This window comes from Caretta caretta, chromosome 14 (genome assembly GCF_965140235.1).
Source record: "Caretta caretta isolate rCarCar2 chromosome 14, rCarCar1.hap1, whole genome shotgun sequence".
Lineage (NCBI taxonomy): Eukaryota > Metazoa > Chordata > Testudines > Cheloniidae > Caretta > Caretta caretta.
Window position 1 is genome coordinate 689,547 of NC_134219.1, and position 27,244 is coordinate 716,790.

The 27,244-nt window shown below is 45.9% G+C and overlaps 1 protein-coding gene across 1 annotated transcript; it reads left to right on the forward strand.

Moving 5' to 3' along the window:
- The first annotated feature begins 3,331 nt into the window (after positions 1-3,331).
- MYADML2 (myeloid associated differentiation marker like 2) lies at positions 3,332-7,229 on the forward strand. Its single transcript, XM_048817897.2, has one exon. It carries the CDS (start codon positions 3,824-3,826, stop codon positions 4,730-4,732), a length of 909 nt encoding a protein of 302 aa, XP_048673854.2. The 5' UTR covers positions 3,332-3,823; the 3' UTR covers positions 4,733-7,229.
- The last annotated feature ends 20,015 nt before the right edge of the window (positions 7,230-27,244 follow it).

Here is a 27,244-nt window from a genome sequence, read left to right on the forward strand (position 1 = left end):
GCCTACTCCTACTCCTGTTAGAAATCAGCCATGTCTACCAGTTTCACAATGAGAAAGTGTATAAGCTCAAGGGCCAGTTCTGGCCCCCTATATGCTGCACAGAAGGGATTTAAAGAAATCGCAACAGGCTGGGGAAGAATTTCTCTGGCACAAGAGCAGCATCCAGCCACCCTACTCTGATCCCATAGCATAATGTGTATGGGGAGATGTCCTGGGGAGGGAGTATCCAGGGTGCTGAGTGCTACGAAGATTCTGGGCTTCAATGCAGACTGCATAGGGCACCCATAAATTTGAATAGCTGTGGGGGCTGCACTTGTCCCCAACCAACCCAAAAGTTCAGGCAATGAAAATGTGGCTCAAAGTCATCTTTGCTTCTCCTGGCCCTGAGCTGTCTCTCCTGTGAAATACAAATGTCCCCTGATCTTCAAAAGAAGAGTAGTCTCTGTCCCCACTCTACTTACACTAAATGCCAGCTCAGAGAGACAGCTGGAGCCAGAAATACAGACAACGTAATTAGAAATATAAGTGTAACAAAACGAGAGGTGCTCTGAACAGCTTTGAAAAATTTTACGCAGGGAAACACAAAACCTTTCTAATGTAAGAAATGTGATACTCACAGAATAACAATGACACACAACATACATGTCTGGAACCAAAATAAATTTATAGAATTGGCTTCAGAAGCAGCCCCATCCAATGAATAACATCAAGAACTCTTGAAAACAAGAAGAGATGGAATAGAGTGCTTTCTCTGGACTCATACAAAACTTGAGTAACCACTCAATGGCACCAGTATACGAGACAAGTGACTAACCAGTACTCAGAAGGAGCATGACTCCAGTGTTGGGCTTCACCCCATAGATGGAACCTGGAGACCTATCAGCCGTGAGTCTAACCAAACAAAGCATAGTCCATTGGGCTGAAAAGAACAAAAAACAGAAAATGAACAGCCAGGAAGAATGACAATCTGCTCCAGTGAAATTTAAAGAATGTTGTGATCAATGGTATAAAACACCATATAGGACACAAGACTGGAGTCCAGAGAAAGGACTCAGGGAAATCTTTATAGGAGAGAAAGGAATTAGGGAGCCTCTCACAGAAAAAAATCATTCTTATTATTTATTTATACTGCTGTAGTGCCTAAAGTAAAAAGGGCCCAATCAGAACTGGCTCTGCACAGACACCTAGTAAGAGACAATCTCAGCATCTCTCACCTTTCTATATGACTTTATCTGATGGTAGTTTAGGCTGCATTCCAAGAAGTCAGGGCTTCATAGATGGTCATAGGCCACTCTGTTGTCATGATAAAATGTGGGAACTCCTGCTCTACAAGAGTTATACTTTGGGAGTTCACAGGCTTCATCAGGACAGCTTGTAAGTTCTTTCAACCAATCAGTGCATTTTTACTGACTAGAGCCCTAAACCTTAGTCAGATGGACTCTTGCAAGTGAACAGACTCCCTCTGAAGTTGATGGAGCTCCATACACACACAAAGACCCACTTGCATAGATCCAATTGCAAACCAGGGCCTTTTAGTTGTGCATACCTATTTAGAGCATGTTCAGTACATGCTAGCTCTTACTGAGGACTATGTCCATGCCAAGCTTCACTCTCCAGCTATTCATTTTTTGGCTGTGGCAGGGTCTAAAAAAGTTGGGTGAGGATTTTTTGTATATTTTGTCTCTCTTCCATCACTCTGAAATTGCTGCAGGGGTTTTAAAATTTTCAAAAATTACAATACATAAAATATAATCCACCTTCGGGTAAAGACCAACCCTGGGGAAAAACATACCAAAATGGCTTTTTTGAAAAGTTCTGAGCCTTTGAGAATAGGGGATAAGAATATTGCCATAATTACTGTGGGCACTTCAAGCACCTGGTCAATAGTTAAGACAAGGGGAGTCTGCAAAGGTAGGAGAACAAAAGTTAGTCCTATTTTGCCAGTTGCAGTCCTTCCTGTCACCCAAAGCTCTAGGAACCTGCACTTTACTGTTAAAGTAAGAGAGAAAGGAAGGAGCAGGACAGGACACAGCAAGAAAGAGAGCAGCCAACCCATTTCTAAAGGTGTTCCCATACTAAAGGCTGACACTGGTGTCCAGGACAAAACAACAGCAATACCTTATAGTGACAAATATCCCCATATTGCTGTAGGGTTAACCCTTTCTGCTTTTCTGGGCTAAGACTAAAAATGCAATTTATCTACCACCTGTTTCACTTTAAGGAAGTAAATAAAATACATATTCCTCCACTCCCTTACATCCAGTGCACAAACAAAACTTCAGTGAGACAAGAACCGGGCATGAAATTCCACAGATCAGAAAACCTCCATCCCAAGCCAAGAGGGCACACTAGATTCAGCATCCCAGTGATCAGTGAACCCCACCCAAGGGGTCAAAGACCTGCATGTGCTGGTAGGAGCCATTGAATATAATGTTCCAGAGATAAGAGAGCTGCTGGAGCCAAGCACAGAACAGAATCAGATCATAATGGCAATGGAAACATTTATCTCCGCCCCAGGATGCTGCCCCTCAGGACCCTGGCCTACATCTAACTACTGTGATACAGAAGGAGACTGCTCAATGGGAGGTATAGAAGCCCCAGGATGATCAGAGCCTTATTTCCTGTGGACTATGGAGAGGCGACTACAGGTTACTTAGAGCACCTGGAACCAATTAAGACCCTGCCAGAGACCTAATAACCCCCCCCCTGCTTCAGTCAGACAGGAGAAGGGAAGGAGAGCTGACTGTAGTTTGGAGATGACTGGTGTTGACCATAGGATCAAAGTACTGGGGCAGGCAGACCCTGCCCAGGCAGGGCAGAGGGACTTCCCCAGCACAGAGGACCAAGAGAAACCCTGCCCAAGGGGAAAGAGGGTAAGAAGCCTGCGAAGCTGAAGGGGCTGGGACCGGAGTAGGAGGTGGACCTGGGTCCCTTCCCTGCTCCCCTTTTCCTCCCGTCCAGGGTACTAGTGGAGCTCAAGAACAGGGGCAGGGGCAGCCCCCTGACCCACCACACCAAGGAAAAGCACGGGACCCACCACAATAGCATTGGCCATTTGCCAAACTACTCTACTGCCCAATATCAAATGAAGCAAAATTAATTAGTCTCTGTTGTGCCATTGGGTCCACACACCCCTCCCTCCCACAGCTTCTGTGATCCCACCAGATCCATATACCCATCTGGTGCCATTGAATCTGCAACACCAAATTCCAGGTTCTGTGGTGTGGTAGGATCTGAGCACTCTCCCCAAGAGGATCTGAGACCTCTGCAGGGTCTGGGAATGCTGACAGACGGTCAATGCTTAAATGACAAAACAGGCAGTAGAGGAAATGCAGGCTGTTAATCAGGAACCCCTGATGGAGTCCACAGTTTGAGTGTAACCTACACCAGCTCATCATAGTTCCAGAGGACAGAGTTCACTCCATTCCAGGACTCTTAATATAGCCAGCTATTTATACTGCTGCGTTCCTACAGCACTAAAGCAGAGCACTACAGCTGCCGAGCTAAAACGGAATAAAATGTCAGCCACCAAGGAGAAAGCGACCATGCTAGAGACTGAAGGAAGAGACAGTGAAAAGACAGAGTAAGAGAATCTTCACAGATCCTGCCTGGTACCGCTGGGTTAGCTGATCTTCATAGCTCTCTGCTACCTTCAGCCTGAAAACAGAACCAGTCAATAATCTTACTCCAGAAAAATGAAGCTATTCTGAGAGGCTGCCAGACATACGCGCTCAGCGAAGATTCTGGCAGAGGGATAGAGAACTGAGCTAACCTGAAAGGAAGATTTGGGGTCTCCAACTGCCTTGTTACCTGCTCTGATCAGATGATGGAGAGCTCAGGAGGGCCGTATTTGAACACAGCAGCAGTGGCATCCCCGGTGGGAATAGCCCGTTTGTTGCAAGTGGCGTTTGGATGTACTACGTTCAGCCTGGTGGCCCATCAGGGGGGATTTAGTGCAGCCTATGGCACCTTCTGCATGTTCGTCTGGTGTTTCTGTTTTGCTGTCACCATCTTTATAATAACCTGTGAGTTCACTCGTCTCCACAGCTGCCTGAGCATCTCCTGGGGAAATTTCACAGCTGCTTTTGCCATGCTGGCCACACTCATGTCCATCACTGCGGCTGTGATCTACCCGCTCTATTTTGCCCAGTTTGGCTGTTATTCCATCAGTTGCAAGGTGAGAGATTTCCGCATAGCAGCCAGTGTCTTTGCAGGGCTCATGTTCATTGCTTATGCTGTGGAGGTGTTTCTAACCAGAGCCAAGCCAGGACAGGTGACCAACTACATGGCCACAGTATCTGGCCTCTTGAAAATTGTCCAGGCCTTTGTGGCCTGCATCATCTTTGGGGCACTGGTAAATGACAGTCAGTACACCAATTATGTGGCTACCCAATGGTGTGTGGCTGTCTATGGCTTCTGCTTTGTGGTGACAGTGGTGGTAGTGGCCTTCAATGTCACGGGAAGGACAGCAATGCTGCGGTGCCCCTTTGAGCGCTTTGTGGTCATTTACACATTCATGGCCATCCTCATGTATGTGAGTGCAGCAGTGATCTGGCCAGTGTTCTGCTTTGATAGTAAGTATGGGTCCCCATGGCGCCCCTACCTGTGCTCCCAGGGCAAATGCCCCTGGGACAGCCAACTGGTGATTGCTATATTTACTTATGTGAACCTGGTGCTTTACATTGTGGACTTGGCATACTCTCAACGTATCCGCTTTGTCTCACACCCTTAAATTCCAATGCTGCCCCTGCAAAGCCATCAGGGCTCAAGCAACAACAGAGTTGTTGGAGACAGGGGTTACAGAAAGTAGCTGCTGAGCCAGACACACCAATAAATGTAACAAACTTCAAGGTTAAGACTGGACCAGTAAATGAACAAGATGTAATGGGTGGGCAGCAGATGAGTCTGGAAAGAAGACAACAACCTTTCTTACCCTTCAACATTTGCTTCATCCCTTCTGTATAGGGGAAAGGAATAGCATAGCAAACTGGATAGTATCCTTGCATCTCCACCAAACACCCTCTCTGGTCTCCTATAGCATGGCTCAGGATTTCAGGGTTACACCCAATGGAAACTGCTCTTCATCCAAAGGAATTCCCAGTCCAGCAAGAAACCAAAGCAGTTTGTTTTTATTCAGATACTTGTGCAGAATGTGTGTGAATCTATTAGGAGGTCAGATTAGAAGCCACAAATAAAAATGACACATTGTCAAAAGTAACTGTGTTTAATTGGAAATAAAGTCACAGGGTAACCTTACAATGCAGATCCATACACTCCCACCTTCCCCTCCCCAGATACAGCCTCCCCAACGTTACCTTTCCCACCAAAAATACACCAGCAGACACTCCTCTTCTATTTCCCCCCCAACACAGATTTCTACGCATACCTTCCCTCGTTCCCAAAAAAGCACAGCCTATGGTTTATATTTTAATGTATAAAGTGTGTGCTGTCTAACATAACTTAGGGTGGGTGTACAAAATCTAATAGTCAAGTCCACTGAGCACCATGTTCTGTACCAGGGTCTCTAAAGATCCCAGCTGTTCTCTCTCTCTCAGAAGAAGGTGCAATCTGGAAGGAAGGAACCATTTCACAGTGTCTCAATGTATATCATGGAGTTTGGGCAGCTAAAGAAAAACTATATGGGAGATGTTGGGTGATTCTGCTGCTCTCTCTCCAGGTTAGAAGCAACCATTTTGGCTACGAACCCCAGGGACAAGCTTTATCAAGCCCAAGACAGAGAGCTGCTCCCACAGTCAAACAAGAAAATGCATGAAAGACATTTCCCAAAAGGGTTTTCACCACACTAGGGAGCAATAGACAAAAGACTTCCAGGGGATTTTCCTCCTGCACAGATTCCCATCTTGGACAGGAGCTCTAAAAGAGAATGAGTGGCTCTATCGGAAGGCATCCAGCTACATGGAGCCAGCCAGCTCAATGGGACAATAGTAATAGAAAGAGACCAAAACTATGTAGTGTGACAGTACCAGATAACTAGGGGTGTTTTATGGATTGCATGAATAAAATGTCAAATGTGGAAGTGCATTTATCTCACTTAATTAAAAGTGGACAAAAGTAGTCATGGTACAAAACTATTCAAAGAAATATTCAATTGGTATTATATTTTTAACTCTATCACCCACCAAATAAAAAAAAGTTGTTCACACCCCATCTAGTCTAGGTTTTACTGAAAGTATTTAAGTATGTTTCTTTTGTTGGTGTTTATTGAATGGACTTGGCCCACATGCTGGGAAAGGTGTGGAACTCTCTACAGGAATTATTGGCTTGCTTTCTAAAAAGTGCAAGTGAAAAAAAGTACTGTCTCTTTAAGACAACATGTCTTTGAGGAATCTGCAGTGGATATAAAAGGCCTGGCAGGAGCCCAGGGAGTTGGTCACCAGTAACAGGTGTCCAGCAAGCAGGTGCTGTTTATTGCTGGAGATGACATCACTAAGTGCTGTGTGCAGTGAGGCCTGACTGCAGAGGCACCTGTGACACTCTGTACCTCGGGGGAACACCCTTCACCCCCATGTTCATGTTTATAAAATGACTGTGTGGTATCCAATTCAAAGTTTGTCATGTTGGGTGTCTTTGGAAGGCCCATAATGCACTGAGCATGGTTGTTATAGTGATGTTATAGTAATTGTTACAGTAATGTTATAGTAAGGTTACAGGTTATAATTTCACGTATATAGTTATGAGGCTGAAAATGTATCCTCATGGCTTAAAGCAAGCCCACGCAAAAACTCTCCAAGAACAGAGAGGCAGTTCACACCTCCTCAGGGCAAGGATGAGACAAACCCAGCCCAGCCTCACAGGAACAATGGACACTGGCTTAGGCAGCAACAAAAGAATCTGTTAGACCCTCAAGGGAGTCACCCCCTTCCTTTGGGCAGTTTGGGACTGCGATGAGGTAATGCTCACCTGACTCTGAAGGGGGTGGGCAAAGCCAAGAGGGAAGAAAGGACATGATAAAAGGGAGAGATATTTTGCCATGCTCTCTCTCTTCCACCTACATCTACAGACACCACCACCAAGCAACTGAAATGCTGATCAAAGAGGAGAGCCTGACTGAAAAGTAACCAACCAGCCTGTGGTGAGAAGCATCTAAGTTTTTAAGGACACTGAAAGTGTTAAGATCAGCTTAGAATGTGTTTTGCTTTTATTTCATTTGACCAAATCTGACTTGTTATGCTTTGACTTATAATCACTTAAATCTACCTTTATAGTTAATAAATCTGTTTGTTTATTCTACCTTAAACAGCGCATTTGGTTTGCAGTGTCAGAGACTCCCCTTGGGAGAACAAGCCTGGTACATATCAATTTCTTTGTTAAACTGACGAATTTATATAAACTTGCAGTGTCAAGCAGGCATAACTGGACACTGCAAGACAGAAGTTCCCAGGGTTGTGTCTGGGACCAAAGATATTGACTAGCATCATTCGCTTGCAAGTAGCTGGGAGCAGCTTACATGCCAGAGGCTGTGTGTGAACAGCCCAAGCGTGGGGGTTCTCACAGCAGAGCAGGGTCAGGCTGGCTCCCAGAATCAAGGATTGGAATGGCCTAGCAGATCACTGGTCCAGATAACACCAGAAGGGAACGTCACAGCGCTGACTTCCCCAGTTACGGGGGGAGGGTACTCGACCCCTGCTCCACCCCAGGCCCTGCCCCCACTCCACCTCTTCCCACCCCCACCCTGCCTCTTCCTGCCTGCTCCGCCCCCTCCCTCACTTCTTCCTGCCCCTGCTCCTTCTTCCTAGCTTCCTGAATGCTGCTGATCAGTGGCCGGCAGGAGGTGCTGGGGGTGGAGAGGAGCTGATCTGTGGGGCTGCCAGTGGATGCTGAGCGCCCACAGAGTCAGCAGCTATGGCTGATTGGAGTCTCCTTCCCTGGTTAAATTTCTTTGGTTGGCTGTATTTTTGTTGTTTGTCTTTTTGCTCTGAGGATTCTGTACCACTCTGAACTAATTACCTGGGACTTGGAAAAATCTGCCAATGATACAAAATGATGTGTATTATAGGAGACTAAAGTCTTGTCTACACTACAAATGTTTTGCCAGTATAGCCACTGTATATTGGCAGAGCCCCCTAATGTAGACAGTGTATGCTGACAGAAATTTTTCTGTCAGCACAGTAACACCACCTTCCTGAATATTAGTTGTGCTAATAAAAGCTCTGTTCTGTCAGTATAGCTGTGTCTACATTGGGGGTTTTGCTAGGGGGTATGTCCACTATGGACTCCATGTTTTCATACCCCTGACTGATACAGATATGCTGACAAAACTTGGCAGTGTGGATATGGCCTAAGGAGAGTAAGGAACTGCAGAGAGGTCCAGCAGAATGAGGTATCTGAGCAGCAGGAAGGCAGGTGAAATTCAATGTCTTGTATAGACACAGAAAGATGCAACTTCAACTCAGACACAGTGCTGGGGCCTAAATAAGGTCACATCTTAGGAACAATCTAGGTATTGTGCACTGATCAGTGACAATGTCTGCGCAGTTGTGGCCATCAAAAGAGCAAATAAGAAGTTAAGAAGAAGTGTGATTGATGTGAGTATGCTTGGTGGTGAATGTGGATCTGGATGCTAATGTATTTTTCTGTGTAGGGTTTCTGAGGTGGTGTGTTGCAATCCTGGGCAGAAGACTTTTAGCACATGTCTAGTCAAAACTGTAGAAAGTTCTCTCAATGTACAGAAGTCCCAGCTTTGGCTGCTTCTGCTCCTACCAGCTGGTGTCTCCAGCTGGCTCCTCTCTCCAGTTTTCTACCAAGGCAACATAGAGACAGGGATGCACCACCTGGATGCTAGTGCCTCCAGAGTGAAGTGGGGGGTCACCCCTGCACAGTTCTGGTTCCAGGGTATGCTGGGGCAAGGAGGAGTGGGAGAGGAGATATGGTTCAGCCTGGGCACCACCTTTATCCCCTCCCCCCATAATGCCATTGTGCCCAGACCTCAGTCCAATTGTGGGAGAATTGTGAAATTACCCGTTAGTCTCCTATAACACCTGTCTTACCCCAAGACAGGTATGAGCAAAAGCCCTAATGCCTGATGGTGTGCACTCAGAGACACTAGAAAAGGGAAGGAGGTGCAAGTAGCCCCGTAGCCTTGACAAGAAAGGAGACTAATCTGGAACCCATGACACCCATTTGATTAATCTAAGGGGAATCCTCATCAGGGACAGTACATTTAGATTTAGCTGCCTCATCTGCCAGCCAGAAAAGGGGAACAAAAATAATTAGAGGCATCCATGTAGGAGAGGAGGGGGAGAATCCATACAGAAACTGGACATTTATATTGATAAGAATATTCAGTTATTAACACCTCAACTGCTAGAAGAGGGCCTCATCCTCCCCGATTGAATTAACCTCGTTATCCCTAGCCTGATTCTTGCTTGCATATTTATACCTGCCTCTGGAAATTTCCACTACATGCATCTGATGAAGTGGGTATTCACCCACAAAAGCTTATGCTCCAATACGTCTGTTAGTCTATAAGATGCTACAGTACTCTTTGCCGCTTTTACAGGTCCAGACTAACAGGGCTACCCCTCTGATACAGTTATTAACTGTAACACATTTTGGCAGAGATATTAACTTTCACCCTTCAGGGTTTGAAACAATCTCTAAATATAATTGTAAGGCCTCTCTTTAAACAGGGGTGTAGTTCTGATTTTTTTAAGTGCAGGTACTCCACCCCTAATGATGTGACCCTATTCTGCCAGCCCCTCACAGCATGTTCCTGTATAATGGCCTCACACTGGAGGAGGTAGATTATCCCACATCTACCTAATGTGAGATATTCTTACCTAATTCTTGCACCTTCTTCTAAAACAGAGGTTCTCAAAACTGTGGGGAAGGCCTCACTGGAGGGGTGTGTGTGCGCAAAATATATTCTGTGAGGGCATGAGAAACTTTAAGGAAAAAAACAAACTTTACTGGGCATATTTTACCCACACCAATAAATAATTAGCAAAGTTGATTTCTCCAGACATAACAAATCCTCAGATAGCACTGTGCAGTTGACTCCAGATGGTGCTGTGTATTTTGACAGATTTCTGTTAAGCTTGCATAGCATTATACAAAATTGTTGCCATCTGTATGTTAATCCGTTTGCTACGACGCAGTGCGCACATTTAATTCTAAGCATCGACCACAATCGCAGTTTTGCTTTTGCTCTTATGACAATGGACTGTTGGCTCTGTTTGAATCAATGCCTTGCTGTTTTTAATATTTAGTGAAAACTGCTTTTTTCTTCTTCTTCTTCTTTAATCGGTATATGTACCTGCCTGGCAAGGATGTGTATTACATAAACTACTATGGACACAAAGAAGCGGGGGCATGATCAAATAAGTTTGAGAACCACTGCTCTAAAGCATCTTTTGTTGCCACTGTCAGGGATGGAATGCTGGACTAGATGGGCTGCAGGTCTGATCCACTATGGCAATTTCTATACAGTTCCACCCAAAGCTAAATTGAAAACACCAGGGATCAAATTCAGTCCTTGGGGAGCTTCACCTATTCTGCCATAACAGAATTTGGTCCAAAGACTCTTTAATTTGTTAAGAAGAAGGGTAAGAGGGAGTAGCAGAAAAACTGCACTTACTCCTTACTGACCTAAAAGAAATAACCTGATGTTTCTCCTGTGTTTTATTTGGGCAGTGTAATGGGTTTTAGGACCCTTTAGAGAGATCCAGAGCTCTTATAGATTCATATATTTTTAAAGCCAGACAGGACCATTATGACAGGGTAACAAACCTTGTGGAAAGGGAGGAAGCACTGGATGTGGTATATCTTGACTTTAGTAAGGCTTTTGATACTGTCTCGCATGACCTTCTCATAAACAAACTAGGGAAATATAACCAAGATGGAGTTACTGTAATGTGGGTACATAACTGGTTGGAAAACAGTTCCCAGAGAGTAGTTATGTGCGGTTCACAGTCAAGCTGGAAGGGCATATCAAGTGGGATCTCGCAGGGATCAGTTCTGGGTCCCGTTCTGTTCAATATCTTAATCGATGATTTAGATCAGCGGTTCTCAAACTGTGGGTCGGGATCCCATTTTAATGGGGTCACCAGGGCGCTCTTAGACTTGCTGGGGCCCAAAGCCAAAGCCTGAACACCACTGCCTGGGGCCAAAGCTGAAGCCCGAGCCCCACTGCCTGGGGTCAAAGTCGAAGCTTCAGTGGTGGAGCTCAGGTTACAGGGCCCCTGTCTGGGGCTGAAGCCTTTGGGCTTCAGCTTTGGCCCCCCCCATCTCAAGACAGTGTGAATCAGGCTTTACCCCCACCCATGGGCGGGCTTGGGTGAGCTCTGGCTTCGGTCTCTCCTCCTGGGGTTGTACAGTAATTTTTGTTGTCAGAATGGGGTTGCGGTGCAATGAAGTTTGAGAACCGCTGGTTTAGATAATGGCATACAGCGAACACTTATAAGGTTTGAAGATGACACCAAGCTGGGAGGGGTTGCAAGTGCTTGGAGGACAGGATTAAAATTCAAAATGGTCTAGACAAACTGGAGAAATGGTCTGAAGTAAATAGGATGAAATTCAATAAGGACAAATGCAAAGTACTCCACTTAGGAAGGAACAATCAGTTGCACACATAAAAAACAGGAAATGACTGCCTAGGAAGGAGTACTGCAGAAAGGGATCTGGGGGTCATAGTGGATCACAAGCTAAATATGAGTCAACCATGTAACACTAATGCAAAAAAAGCAAACATCATTCTGGGATGTATTAGCAGGAATGTTGTAAGCAAGACACAGACACAAAGTAAATCTTCCATTTTACTCCATGCTGATTATGCCTCAACTGGAGTATTGTGCCCAGTTCTGGGTGCCACATTTCAGGAAAGATATGGACAAAGTCCAGAGAACAGCAAAAAAAAAAAAAAAATTATGAAAGAGCTAGAAACATGACCTATGAAGGAAGATTGAAAAAAGTGGGTTTGTTAGTCTGGAGAAGAGAAGACTGAGGGGGGGGGGACATAACAGTTTTCCAGTACATAAAAGGTTGTTACAAGGAGGAGGGAGAAAAACTGTTCTCTTCAACCTCTAAAGATAGGACAAGAAGCAATGGGCTTAAATTGCAAAAAGGGCAGTTTAGGTTGGACATTGGGAAAAACTTCCTAACGGTCAGGATAGTTAAGCACTGGAATAAATTGCGTAGCGAGGTTATGGAATCTCCATTATTGAAGATTTTAAGAGCAGGTTAGACAAATGCCTGTCAGGGATGGTCTAGACAATACCAGCCTTGAGTGCAGAGGTTCCTTCCAGTCCTGCACATCTACGATCATCTCCTCTGATGTCCCATGTAACAGGCTTGGGGTGGGAACATGTGAAACAGTATCCCTGCACTTTGGACCTTGCACACACTATACATGCAAGGTCATACTGCTTGGAGGCCACTTTATACAGGAACATGCTGCGAGAAGCTGGCAAGAGGAGGTCACGTCCGTGGGAGCAGTAGAGTGCCTGCACTTAAAAAAAATAAGAACTACACCCCTGTTTGAACAGAGAGGCCTTACACTTGCACCCAATAATTCCTTCATCCAATTTATAACTTCTGGCTGACCTACAGCACATATTTTAGAAAGACATACAGTCTTGAAGTAAAGACTTTTCCCAGATTAGGTACTTACAGATCATAATTAAGTCACTTCTTAACCTTCTCTTGGATAAACTAAGTAAAATGATCTTCTTTAGTCTCTTACTGCAAGGCAGGTTTTTCCCAGATTTCAAATCATTTTTGACTCTTCTGATCGTTCCCCCGATGTCAGGTGTTAGGACCCTGTACAGAAATGCAATTATTTCTTCTGACACATCCTTGCGGGCAGACCAAACAGGTCCTATTGGCTCCTGACCAGAGATATGCTAAGGTTTCAGTGGCTGTCTGAAGAAAGGAGGGACTCTGACTGAGACCCTGCAAAGCAAATCCTGAGGAGCATCCAAACTCAGGAGAAAGACTGAGCTCAGGTTTATGTTTTATTATAAGTTAAGAAACAATAAAAATGAAACCCCATGAAGGAGGAAAGTAAGTCTGTGTATGAGAGAGAAATGGAACACTGCCGAGGCTTTGCAGGGGGAGGGGCAGACATCGGTTTACCTGGCATCGGAGCAGCGCAGTAGCGTAGCTAGGGGGGAGCGGGTAGCAGCTGCTCCCCCACCGAGCAGAAGTGGCGCCTTTTTAAATTACTTGGCGCCTTTAAAATTTTTACTCACCTGGTGGCGCTCCGGGTCTTCAGCAGCCCTTTGGTGTCGGGTCCTTCACTCGCTCCGGTCTTCGGCGGCATTGCGGTGGCGGGGGGCGGGTCCTTCAGTGCCGAAGACCAGAGCGAAGGACCCGATGCCAAAGTGCTGCTGAAGACCCGGAGCGCCGCCGGGTGAGTACTAGGGGGTGACGCCTTTTTTTATCTCCGCTCCCCCTGTTTTCTCCACCAGGCTGCACCACTGGAGCAGCAGAGCTGCTGGCCAGAGTGGTCAACTAGGCACCATGGGATATCCGCTGGAGGCTAAAAGCTGTGTAAACAGGAAGGATGAGTCTTCACTTGAACATCACCACAAAAGTATAACTGGTAAGAACTGTACGCCTCTTGTGAAGGTGGTTTTCTGTTTGCGGAAAAAGTAATTGGCAAGTGTAGATGCTCCAGCGTTTTTCGCAAAACAAAGCAACTTTTTGCGCTTTAAAGGGCAAGTGTAGACATGCCCGTAGGCTCTTTCTTTTTCTCCTGCCTTGGTCTTTTGTGCAGAGACTCAGTAGTGGAAAAGATTTCTCTAGTACATTTATTAAGGTTTACCATGACTCAGTTTCCACACAAGCACTTCTTTATTCGTCCAAAGGCTACTTGATGTTGGCAGAGGCGCCGACTCCATGGGTGCTCCGGGGCTGGAGCACCCATGGGGAAAAATTGGTGAGTGCTCTGCACCCACCTGCAGCTCCCGGCCCCTCCACCCCAGTTCACCTGCGCCTCTGCTCTGCCTCTGCCTCCTGTGGAAGTATAACATTGTATAACGTTGTATAAGGGGACATGCTGGATACATTGTATATGAGAGGGCATGCCAAAACATGTTACAAAGTATCTGAGGGAGCACATGTAGGGACAGTTAGCTTTTGAATGGAGAAGCAATTAAGATAGAGCCAGCACGTCTAAAAAGCAGGCATCAGAATGGAAGGTGTGAAGGGCAATTAGTTAAGTTAACTGGAAGCTGTTAAAGGAGATTGTTAAGGGTGGCAGGTAATTGAAGATACGTGACTGATCTCAGGGATTTCGAAGGGTGGTGACTAAAATCTTTTTCTTCTTTTGTCTGTAACTTCTCTGTATCTTGTTCTCCAGCAAGCTATATAAATTAAGAGACACAAGCCCCACTCGGGGGCTCACTTCTAAATGTATTAGCAGAGCAGCTTTGCTAATAAAACAGAGTGGTTTGATAAATTGTGAGTCTGAGTCAAACTTTGACAATTTGGAGGTCCCACTGAGATGGCAAGCGGCTTCACTGAGGCTGTGTGATCCCTGACTGCCTTGCAGGACGATCGTGGCAGCCGGCGCCTGGACGCTTAGTCCAAGCGATCCTCCACAAGACAGAAAGGTACACAGCAGCAGCGCAGTCTATGCCATTGAACTTGTTGGTTCCCACTCTGTTCGGGTAGGGGTCTTTGGATCCAGCTTCTGGAATCAGACATCTCAGGTAGTTATTATTTTTGTGCTTTAACCGGTTTGAGGACTGTCTTGTCTTTGTGTCTATCCGTCTTCCCCGTGGTGTGTGTGTGAATCTGGGAGCCATCTCTGTCCGGAGACTGGCTGACCAAGGGGTCCCCGTCCCCACGGTCTGAATAAGTGGAATCTGCACAGCTGCAGCCGCACCACGCCTTGGGTATAACCCCTGGTGTGAAAGCAAGGGCAGTTGAGGCAGTAGCCTGTGGGCTCCTTTCTGTGTGTTGCACCGGGCACCGCTCTGCTGAGCCCGAATTTCCTTCTTGTGTGAGTGCTGTGTGAAGTCCTCCTGGATGGGTAATCAGATGTCTAAGGTAGAACAGTTCCCTAAGGGAACTTCAGCTTATTTTATGTATTTTAGGAGGGGTCCGGACTCTTGTAGGTTTCTTGAAAAATGGTCCAAATTAGCTCTAGAGAACCCCAAATTACTGTGGCCACTGTTAGGTTCTTGGGACAAGGATCGAGTGGGCGCTTTAAAAAGCAAACTTGTCCTCCCAAAAACCAAACTGGAGAGAGGAGAAGTAGACTGCTTCATGCAGTGGTGGGAAGAGGCAAATCGTAGATGAACTGAGTCAAAACTCACCTCTCTTAAAAATTCTATCAAAAAACTAACAGTTCAATTGGATGCAGTCTCTCCCACCACTAGTCCGAGCGCTCCCCTTTGCCCAGTCCTGTGCAATGATCCGGATCAAACCCGACCCCCACCATACTCCTGCGCAAATAAGAAATCAGAAAAGAAAAAATCTTCAGTGACTACAGATAATGAAAGTGAAGAAGATACCCTCATTGGCCTCGCAGCTCTGCAAAATATTATGAAGAAGAAATCCAAAGCAGTCTGCAAAGATTCTCTTGACATCTCTTCTTGGAAAAGAGAACCTGATGGGAGGTTAATGAGAGACTCTGATCAAACTGTTGTGGCACCCTTACAAGTCCTTAAGATGGGAGAAAGTGAGTCCATATGGGATTATAAACCTTGGACTCGTACGGAGCTTTTATCTATAGTTAAAAGTTTTCCCAAACCACAGGAAAACTCTGTCAAATTTGCTGAGGAGTTTCTGTTAATCTGTGAAACCTATGAACCCTCTGAGACAGATCTCGTCCAACTGTGTAAATTGTTAGCTCCTGCCAGTTATTATGAAAAATGGTTGGCTGCCGCAGACTGGCCAGCTGAGGCACGCCACTCAACCATAAAAAGTACTGGTCCAGATTCGGCATACAGAGACCGGTGTATGGCTCTTTGGAAGCGCCTGCATCAAGCCATTCCCAAAGTGTGGTCTCCTAAAACAAACTGGACAGCAATACGTTGCTGTAAGCAAGGGCAAGGAGAAAGCCCAGGCGACTATAGGTCCCGGCTAACTGATATTTTCCTACAACATTCAGGAATACAAGAGCCCTATGTAAATGGGCAGGGGGCCTTGGCACATGCATTTGTTGATGGTCTTCTCCCTGCCACAGGCAGCATGTTAAAATGAATAAGTGTGGGATGGGAGACTGAAACCATGGACAAATTGCTGGCAGTAGCAGAGCATTGCCACCGCACTTTAAAAGGAAAGGAGGAACAGTCCTCCCAAAAGTTAATGGCTCTGCAGATACAGCATTATTCAGGACTAAGCAGACCACACCGGGGACAGGGACAGGGTTGCGGAAGGGGGCGGGGGGCTGGATTAACTGGGGTTTGTAACTACTGTAAACAGCCTGGACACTGAAAAAAAGAGAGTGTCCAAGACGACCTAATAATTGTATGGGAAATCAAGTGAACCCCCCGCTGGTTCCTCCAGCTGATCCCCAACCCTATTTTTCACCCCAACAATGACGGGATGCTGGGGAACCTCACAAAGTTTTAGCTCCCTTATTACCTCTGTCCCCTACTGGAGAATGTGTCCTGACTGTAAATGATCTCTCTCTCCCCCTTTCCTTGTTGATACTGGAGCTTCTCTTTCTACAATCCGCACCACTGACTTGCCTGAGGTTCCCTGATCTGGAAAATCTGTGTCTGCTGTTGGCATTACAGGGATCCCTACCTCTTTTCCCCTCTCAAAACCTTTGTCTGTTCAGGTCGGTCCCCTCTCTGAGGAGCATGCATTCCTCCTCTCTGATTCCACCCCTGCAAACCTTCTGGGACGGGACTTGCTATGCAAACTTGGCTGTTCTATTTACTGCTCCCCAGATGGTGTCTATCTGCAAATCCCTCAGTCTTCCTTATGTGATTCTGTAGCCTCCCTGCTGTCTGAAACTTCCCTCTCCACTCCGGTCCCTTGCTGTCCCTTAACTCTGTCCCTAGAGCACCTAATCTCTCAGGTTCCTTCCTCCCAATGGCCATCGCATACCTTCTTTTCCAGTGGTTCCTAACCCTGCTACAATACTAGCGTCTATTCCTCCAAATGCAACCCACTTTACTGTTGTAGATTTGTGCTCCGCTTTCTTCTCTGTCCCAGTTCACTCTGAATCCCAGTATCTCTTTGCCTTCTCCTACAAGGGTCAGCAATATACATGGACTACCCTTCCCCAGGGGTATACAGAGAGTCCATCCTATTTTTCTCAAGCCCTAGCCAGGGATCTCGCTGATCTGGTTTTCCCATCAGGATCCATGCTGATCCAATATGTGGACGACTTACTCCTGTGCTCCCCCTCTCTGTCTGCCTCAGAAACTGATTTACTAACACTTCTCACAGCTTTAGCAAACAAGGGTCATAAGGCTTCTCGCACAAAATTGCAGCTCTGCCAAACCTCTGTCACATACCTAGGCTTCCTTCTCTCCCAGGGCTCCCGTACACTCTATCCAGCCCGGGTACAAGCCATCCTTAGCTTTCCCCAGCCTTGCTCTCCACGCCAGGTCAGAAAATTCTTAGGCATGACAGGGTTCTGTAGGCAATGGATTCCCCAATATGCTTCTCTGGCTAAATCACTCCAAGAACTCACTCGATCCTCTGTACCTAACCCCATGCCATGGCCACTTGAAGCAAATGCTGCTTTCATCTCCCTTAAGCAGAATTTAGCCTCTGCCCCTGCCTTAGGGTTACCTAACTATGACAAGCCTTTTACCCTTTTCTGTCACGAACAATCTGCTTGTGCCCTCGGGGTTCTTACTCAGGAGCACGGTGACAGAAATCGCCCGGTGGCTTATTTTTCTGCAACCTTGGACCCTGTAGCCCAGGGTTTACCCCCTTGCCTACGCGCTGTAGCTGCTGCAGCGCGCCTGGTTGAGATGTCTGAGTCCCTTGTCCTCCGCTCTCCTCTCACTCTCATGGTTCCCCATTCTGTGGAAACTCTCCTTCTGCAACGCAACACTGCTCACCTCTCCTCTGCTCGCCTCACTAAGTATGAACTTTTGCTGCTTTCAGCCTCACTATTAAGTGCTTGTGGCACCTTAGAGACTAACCAATTTATCTGAGCATGAGCTTTCGTGAGCTACAGCTCACTTCATCTGATGAAGTGAGCTGTAGCTCACGAAAGCTCATGCTCAAATAAATTGGTTAGTCTCTAAGGTGCCACAAGTACTCCTTTTCTTTTTGCGAATACAGACTAACACGGCTGTTACTCTGAAACCTGTTATTAAGTGCTTATCACTATTAAGCGCTGCTCCCGGTTAAACCCTGCTACCCTCCTTCCTTTACCTAGTGATGGTGAACCCCATGACTGCCTTGCAACTGTCTCTGCTATCACTGTCCCGTGCCCCGACCTTTCAGATGTACCTCTCTCTAACTCTGACCTGGTATTATTCACTGATGGGTCCTGTTATAGAAATGACCAAGGCCACCTTCTTGCAGGGTACGCTGTGGTCTCTCTCTCTGAGACCACAGAAGCTGCGCCCTTACCCTCTGTGACCTCTGCCCAGGTGGCTGAACTGATTGCTCTAGCCTGCTTTCTAGCCAATGGGCTCTCTGCCACTATTTTTACTGATTCTCAGTATGCCTTTGGGGTTGTGCATGACTTTGGCACCCTCTGGCAGGCTTGAGGTTTTCTTACCTCTACTGGTACCCCTATCAAGAATGGCCCCTACATTGCCGCCCTCCTGTATGCAGTTTTACTACCGTCTGCCTTGGCAATTGTTAAGTGTACTGGCCACTCAGCGGCAGACACCGAGGTGGCAAAAGATAATGCACTTGCTGATGCTGCTGCAAAACATGCCGCCACTATAAAACCCTCACCAGAAGCGTTTCTTGGTCCCCTCTCTGTCTCTGTAACGCCACCATCCCTGTCTCATCTCGCTCAGCTCCAGGATTCTGCCCCAGAAACAGAGAAAGACTCCTGGAGTGCTTTGGGTTGCTCTTTGCATTCTGATTCCCTTTGGCGATCGCCCACCGGTACCTTTGTAGCCCCCCTCTCACTCTACCCGTCTCTAGCCGCCCTGCTACATGGTGTTTTGCATGTCAGCAAGGAGGGGATGGTCTCTGCTATGAGTAAGGCGGGGTGGTGGGCTCCCCATTTCAGCTCCTTTGCAACCCGCCACTGTGCCGCTTGTGTTACTTGTCAAAGCCACAATGTAGGCAAATCTGTAAAAGTAACACAAGGGTTCCGGGGTTTGCCTCAAGCACCGTTCCTACACTGGCAACTTGATTTTGTACAAATGCCAAAGTGTCAGAAATATGAATTCATTTTAGTTATAATATGTCTGTTTTCGGGTTGGATTGAAGCCTTTCCCTGTCGCAAAGCTGATTCATTGTCCATTGCAAAATGTTTGTTAAACCACATTATCCCTACCAAGGGAATTCCTGCCACTTTGTCTAGTGACCGGGGAACACATTTTACTGGAAAAACTGTTCAACATCTAAACCAGGTATTACATGTCACCCACCTGTTGCACTGCCCTTACCATCCACAGAGTGCAGGGGCAGTTGAAAGGCGAAATGGTGTGCTTAAAAATAAGCTGGCAAAAATCTGTAGTTCCACAGGGTTAAACTGGCCAGCTGCTTTACCACTGGCCCTTATGGAAATTTGGTCATCCCCATCCCAGAGACACAAATTGAGTCCATTTGAAATCATCATGGGACGTCCTATGCGAACAATGGCTACTATTACCCCAGCCCCAGACCTAAACCTAACTCACAGCACGCTCCTCCAGTACTGCAAAGGGTTAATGCAAGCTGTGAGCTCCTTCCATTCACAGGTGCGAGCAGCTTGGCCGACGGAACCCACCTCTGCTGCCTGTCACACTCTTGAGCCTGGTGATTGGGTCTACCTGCGGCACCACCTTCGGAAGCACGCCTTGGAACCCCGGTGGAAGGGTCCATACCAGGTACTGCTCACCACCCAGACAGCAGTGAAATTATCCGGCATCGCTGCATGGAGCCACGCCTCACAGTGTAAGCCAGCGCCACCTCAAGGGGACCAAGCACCTCTGCAAGACCACGCAGAACCAGCTTCAACCCCAGAAGACAAAGAGGAACAGCCTGCAATACCTTACAATCTGCGCTCTCGTAACGGTTGCCAGAAGCAGAGGGTAAGCAGACAGCAGGACCCAACAAACTAGAAGCAGTAGTGAGCCTAGCGCCTGCTGCCTGGTGGACGTAAAACCGTGACTGCGGTTCCCTCAAAAGGGGTTGTCGGAACCAGAAAGGGTCCTGCTTCCAACATGTGTCCTTTGAGAAGCTTAATCCTCAGCTACTGTGTCCTGAGGGTCTGGGGAATCCAGAGCGACAGTGACAATTCTTTCATCCAACAACAGGTGCAGATAGCCCAGATCCTGAATATTTCTAATTGCTGGGTCTGCAGCCACATCCCAGCTCACTCACAAGCTAGTATCCCCACCATGGCAATCCCTTTGAATTCCTCAGAGCTTGCTGGAAAACCCTATCCACTTAAAAGGACATGGAAGGAAAATGACACTTGGGGGCTGGGATAAACATATGTTCCTAAACTTATAAGTGTGGTGAAAGGAAAGGGCCACTGGTGCTGGGTGTGTAATGGGACAGGGCTGAATCTAGGGAGGAGCAGCTGTCTCCAGTACATCGTGTCCCATGGTGTATGGGACTATTCAAACAAGGTTGGAGAATGGCGAACCGGGTATGGAAAGATAAACTTCCTCTCAACCTGGGACCAAACCAAAGATTCAATCTCTTGCTCCCCCTACAGCCTCCCTGAGAAAAACAGCACCATCGACAAATGTCATGTGAATGCTACCTCTTCTCCCAGTGAAAATCATCCTGTGCCCTTTGGGGGATACTATTCCTCCTTCGTAAATTTTCAATTGATTTCTTGTTGTATCCAAAACTGCACAAGACACACCATCCATCAGGTTACCCCTAACCAGAGTGCTAATCTAATGTTGTTAAATGTCACCAGTGAAAGTAATGAAAAAAAAAACGATTGATGTATGGAATCCAGTAAGTCATTGGTCATGGGCGTAGCCTTGACCAAAAGGGGGGATTGTGGAAGTATAACATTGTATAAGTATAACGTTGTATAAGGGGACATGCTGGATACATTGTATATGAGAGGGCATGCCAAAACATGTTACAAAGTATCTGAGGGAGCACACGTAGGGACAGTTAGCTTTTGAATGGAGAAGCAATTAAGAGAGAGCCAGCACGTCTAAAAAGCAGGCATCAGAATGGAAGGTGTGAAGGGCAATTAGTTAACTGGAAGCTGTTAAAGGAGATTGTTAAGGGTGGCAGGTAATTGAAGATACGTGACTGGTCTCAGGGATCTCGAAGAGTGGTGACTAAAATCTTTTTCTTCTTTTGTCTGTAACTTCTCTGTAACTTGTGCTCCAGCAAGCTGTATAAATTAAGAGACACAAGCCCCACTCGGGGGCTCACTTCTAAATGTATTAGCAGAGCAGCTTTGCTAATAAAACAGAGTGGTCTGATAAATTGTGAGTCTGAGTCAAACTTTGAGACTCCTCAGTGAGCACACTGCATGCCCACTTTTTCCCCCTCCCTCCCACTGCTTGCTGCCACGAAACAGCTGTTTCGCGCAGCAAGTGCTGGGAGGGAGGGGGGAGGAAGGGGAACGCGACGCACTCAGGGGAGGAGGCGGGGCGGGGACTTTGGGGGAAGGGGTTGGAATGCGGGCGGGGGGGCATGGGCACCCACCAGCGCCATGAGAAGTTGGCGCCTGTGGATGTTGGTCATGTCCAAAATATCAATACAAACAAATACACCCATATTTGATATCTTACCAACAATACAATTACAAGCATACCAAATACTCACAACAGAATCAAGCTCAAGAAATACCATCTCTTCATGGTGAGACTCCAGAGGAGTAAGGAAAAGCTCTGACAAAGAATAAGAAATATAAGAACATAAGAATGGCCACACTGGGTCAGACCAAAGGTCCATCCAGCCCAGTATCCTGTCTGCTGACAGTGGCCAATGCCAGGTGCCCCAGAGGGAGTGAACCTAACAGGTAATGATCAAGTGATGTCTCCTCTGCCATCCATCTCCACTCCCTGATAAACAGAGGCCAGGGACACCATTCCTTATATCCCTAAACAATTTGTCTTTTTATACACTATAATAAACAAGTGATGGTTATCAGACCTTAGCCAAAACCAGAGGAGGCAGTTTTAGGGCTGCGCACTAGAGATGTAAAATATTAAATGGTTAACCGATAAGAATTAGTCTTACCATTAATATATTGCAGTTAATGTTTAAAACAGATGTGCAGCCTTGACCCTGGACCCCTGCTGCGTGGAACTGGGCAGCAGCCCTGACCCCAGACCTCTGCCGTGCAGCAGCCCCAGACCCCTAGCCCCACCATGTGTCTGTCCCGACCCCCGTCATGTTAACAAACATTTGACCGACATAATTTTAATAGTTTAAACGGGTACTTTTTAAAACGATATTTACATCCCTACTGTGCATGCTGTCCTTTTGCCCAGTTCAGATAATATTAATGGCAGGCCCCCTTTTCAAGGCCTTCTTATCTAATTTTGCCATATTTTTTTCCCCAACCACTGGACTAAGCATTTCTTTTTAAACAAACCATATACTGTATAAGCAATTATTTACGGCACCTGGTGCCCAGTTAACTATGTTTTCTTTATTCTCATTACCTCAACCCAAACCTTAAATAAGATAACACTGGTATTTCAAGAATCTCTACAAGTTTAACACGAACAACTCTTCTATCTCATGATTTCATTCTTTTTGGTCACATGCTTTGGATCTATTCCTCATGCTAATATACAAACAATTTAAAAAAAACAGTTCACTGAGGCCCTGTGTAGGCCTATATCCTACACTCTTCCTCAAATGAATCTGAGATCAGTGACACTGACTTCCAGGGATGCCTCAATTGTGCTGAGAAGCTGTCACTTGCCACAGCCCTCATTTTCAATGATGAAGTTGCCCAGCTGATCTTACTAGAAGGATGGGTCGGCATAAACATGGGCAGCATTGACAGAGTCCAAATCTCAATTGTATTGGCTGACTCAAGCTCTCCCCCTCCCCCTGCCAAAGCATTCCATGGCATATTTGGGCCAGACTTACAGGAGTTGGCGATTGCCTCCAAGCCCTGCTTGGGGCACTTGAAGTCATCTTCCTGCAGTGCTCAGGTGGAACCTGTTGATATATCTGGCTCCTCTATGCATAGCACTTGACTCCAAGGCATATGAGGGAATAAACATGGTTAGTCTCCAGTGATGTTCAGGGGAACTGACAGAGTTCATAGGGGTTGAGTAGCCTTCCTTCTATTTTAGACGCTATATATACCAAGGTAAGAGAAGAAAAACTGGTCTGTTGAGAGAAGAGTTGGAGCGATAGAGAAACAAACACCATAAGAGGTACCGAGGTACACTACTAAGTAATTTGAAACTGAAATTGTGGAGCAGGCACTGGGATGCTGAATAGTCTTAGAGCTGCCTAATAAAGTCTGTGGCACCAAAAGGCCATATCTCAGGCATGGGTGTGCTGAGAACAATTCTGGGGCCAGAGCAGCGCTGCACTGGCAAGTAGAAGCACCAACAACAAAGAGGAAAGCACCCATTAATGAAGAAAGAACTGGCATGAAAGTGCCAAAATAGAGCATGGCACCAAAATAATAGTGACATCAGAAACACCATACATTGAGCCAGGGCATTTTCAGAATCAACTATAAACATCACCCAAACACTTCACATTGAAAGAAGAGGAGCAACCAGGCATCAACACAATAAAGATTAATTTAAAATAAAAGAATTAGCAATAGCAGATTAATTAAGAATTGGAGAGTAGAAGCTTTTACAGACACATATAGTACATATTTTACAAACAGATAAGCCAAATTAGGGTTAAAAACATGATTTTTCTCTCAAAATTCTTTCCTGAAATTGTGTTGGATAAAACATGTTTCATAGGACTGGCAGACAGGATGGTTTGTACAAAGAGTTAACAGGTTTTCCAACACATGCACTTCCTTCATCTCTGTTTCCCTTATATAGGTCTCACCTTTCCACATGCAGCCACATTCTAAAGAACTGACAGTTGAGTAAAAAGATTCCACTAGATTAAAATATTCCCAGAATGTGGAGAATGAACACATGGCAGGCTGATTCCTAAATTGCCTCTGCCCAACTCAGAAAACTAACACAGTGTGCTGAGATATTCCTAGCTGTTTTCAGTCCTGTGCTGAGTAACTGCAAATCTCCACAGCTGTTTTCTATTCATCCTGAAGAAACTCCCAGAGATGAGGCAAATTTATGGGGGAGACTTTTAAAAGAGCTCACATTATCTGGGTGCCTATATGGGTGCTGAGTTCTTTTGAAAATCTGATCCTTTGTTTCTGTGAAATAAAATCCAGATCCCACTGTGACACTCTGTACTTCGGGGGAACACCTAGCACCCCCATGTTCATCCTTATAGTATGATTGTGTGGTATTTAATGCAAAGTTTGTCATGTCAGGTGTCTTCTGAAGGCTCATGATGTACTGAGCATTGTTGTCATAGTGATGTTATAGTAATTGTTACAGTAATGGTATAGTAACGTTATAGGTTATAATTTCATGTATATAGTTATGAGGCTGAAATGTATCCTCATGGCTTAAAGCAAGCCCAGACAAAAACTCTCCAGAAGCAGAGGGGCAGTTCACACCTCATCAGGACATGTATGGGACAAACTCAGCCCAGCCTCACAGGAACAAAGGATGCTGGCCTAGGCAACAACAAAAGGATCTGTTGGACTCTCAAGTGAGTCACCCCCACTTCCATTGGTCAGCTTGGCACAACAATGAGTTAATGCTCACCTGACTCTGAAGGGGGTGGGCAAAGCCAAGAGGGAAGAAAGGACATGATAAAAGGGAGAGACTTTGCCATGCTCTTCCACTCTCTTCCACCACATCTACAGACACCACTCCAAGTGACTGAAGTGCTGATCAAAGGGGAGAGCCTGGCTGAAGAGCAACCAGACAGCCTGTGGTGAGAAGCATATAAATTTGTAAGGGCACTGAAAGTGTTAAGATCAGCTTAGAATTTGTTTTGCTTTTATTTCATTTGACCAAATCTGACTTATATTTTGACTTATATTCACTTAAAATCTATCTTTATAATTAATAAATGTTTGTTTATTCTACCTGAAGCAGTGTGTTTGGTTTGAAGCGTGTCAGAGACTCCCCTTGGGATTACAAGCCCAGTACATATCAATTTCTTTGTTAAATTGACTAACTCATATAAGCTTGCAGTGGGCATAAATGGACACTGCAAGACGGAAGTTCCTAGGGTTGTGTCTGGGACCAGAGATATTGGCTAGTGTCATTCGGTTGCACAATCCAAGGAGCAGCTTATGTGCTAGAAGCTGTGCATTAACAGCCCAGGAGTGGGGGTTCTTACAGCAGAGCAGGGTAAGACTGGCTCCCAGAGTCAAGGATTGGAGTAACCTAGCAGAGCACCAGTCCAGATAACACCAGAGGGGAACATCACACCCGCCCCTACACTTCCCTCCTATTTCAATACATGCACAATTTAGTCACAGGCCAAGAAGTGATAGAGTCCAGGACCAAGAGGTACAGTATTCATGCAGTTTTATGAAATGCTGTAATTAACAGGACTTGATTTCCACAATCTGGCAATTGTCCAGATTTGCCAGTCTACATGAGCAAATACAAAAACAGCTTAATCTCGATGGTCCTCTTCATCCAAGTGAGCTCAAGGTGATGTTACGGACCAAACACTCTTCCATTTCAGAGAATGTTTATTCCATTTTCACTTATCAACTTGAAGCACCATACTACTCACCTCCAGGCCAATACAGAATCCCTTCCCCTCCCAACTCTTTCCCCTGAGGGATGGACAGCAGGAGGCTCAAGAACTGTGTGTGTGGGTAAGTGGGAAGGCAAATGGAAGCTGCAGTCAGCTGAGCTTTACAAGGGGTAATTGGTTAAGAATGCAAAACTCATTGTATTTTATATAATCCACATAGTTCAATCTGATATCCTGCCTCTGACAGTGGCCAATGTTGGATGCTTCAAAAAAAGGCACAAGCCTTTTATGATGACCCAAATATACAATACTATCCTTTTTTGGGAGGTGTCAGGGGTGTGGGAAGGTTCTTCTTCTCTTGACCCTAACCAAGCTGGTGATCAACTCATTCCATGGTGCGTGGGGTTTGAAAGCCACTGTATTGTCATCCTCAGTTGTGAGATACTTATATGTGTAATGGCCTCCCTGAACTGATCCATAAGGACACGACCCCTACCTTCTTCAAATCCTTCAGGACCCATCTATGCTGTGAGACCAATTTACCTCTTCCTATATGCTAGTACAGCACCCAGCGCAATGCTGCAATACATGTAACAAATAATAATATTGTGACATTCTAACTGGGCTCACTACAGGTGTTATACTTAGTCATATACATGTCTAATTGTATTTTGTAAACTTACCTAGCTCTTTGTCTCATCAATGCTGTGGGCTGCATTCTCTAATCTGGTGCCTCATCAGATTTGCCCCTTGCCAGTCTATTCCTGTTAAATATAAATCATGTTAATGTCAGCATTGCAACTTCTATTTTACATAAACACAGAGAGGGTCTCTCAAGCATATAGAGCAGGGGTTCTCAAACTGGGGGTTGGGACCTCTCAGGGGGTCATGAGGTCATTACATGGGGGATCACGAGCTGTCAGCCTCCACCCCAGACCCTGCTTTGCCTCCAGCATTTATAATGGTGTTAAATATATTAAATAGTGTTTTTAATTTATAAGGGGGGGTCGCACTCGGAAGCTTGGTATGTGAAAGGGGTCACCAATAAAAAAGTTTGAGACTCACTGATATAGAGGGCACTGTATATAAGTGACAGGACCTGCCTGGGTGGATGAGCAGCAGGTTCCTTCTCCTGATCTGGCGTGGTCAGAACAACTTTCAGGATCAGGTAAAAGCCGCCTTATTGGTATAGTAAATCCCTGGATTTCAGCAGGTGATGGGGGTATCCATGGTGATGATAGTGCTGTATGCACTGACGATGCTTCTGGCACCAGCTCCCTGCCAACCAAAGTTGCCGAAGTGCTCCCAAGAAAAGTAATGTCCAAACAGTGTGGCAACAACATCCTTTCAAAACTGGCTAATCACAACAAATTCCCCAGTGCCCATATATGAGATGACATGAGTCCTGCTACGGGCCCTTCCCCTTGTC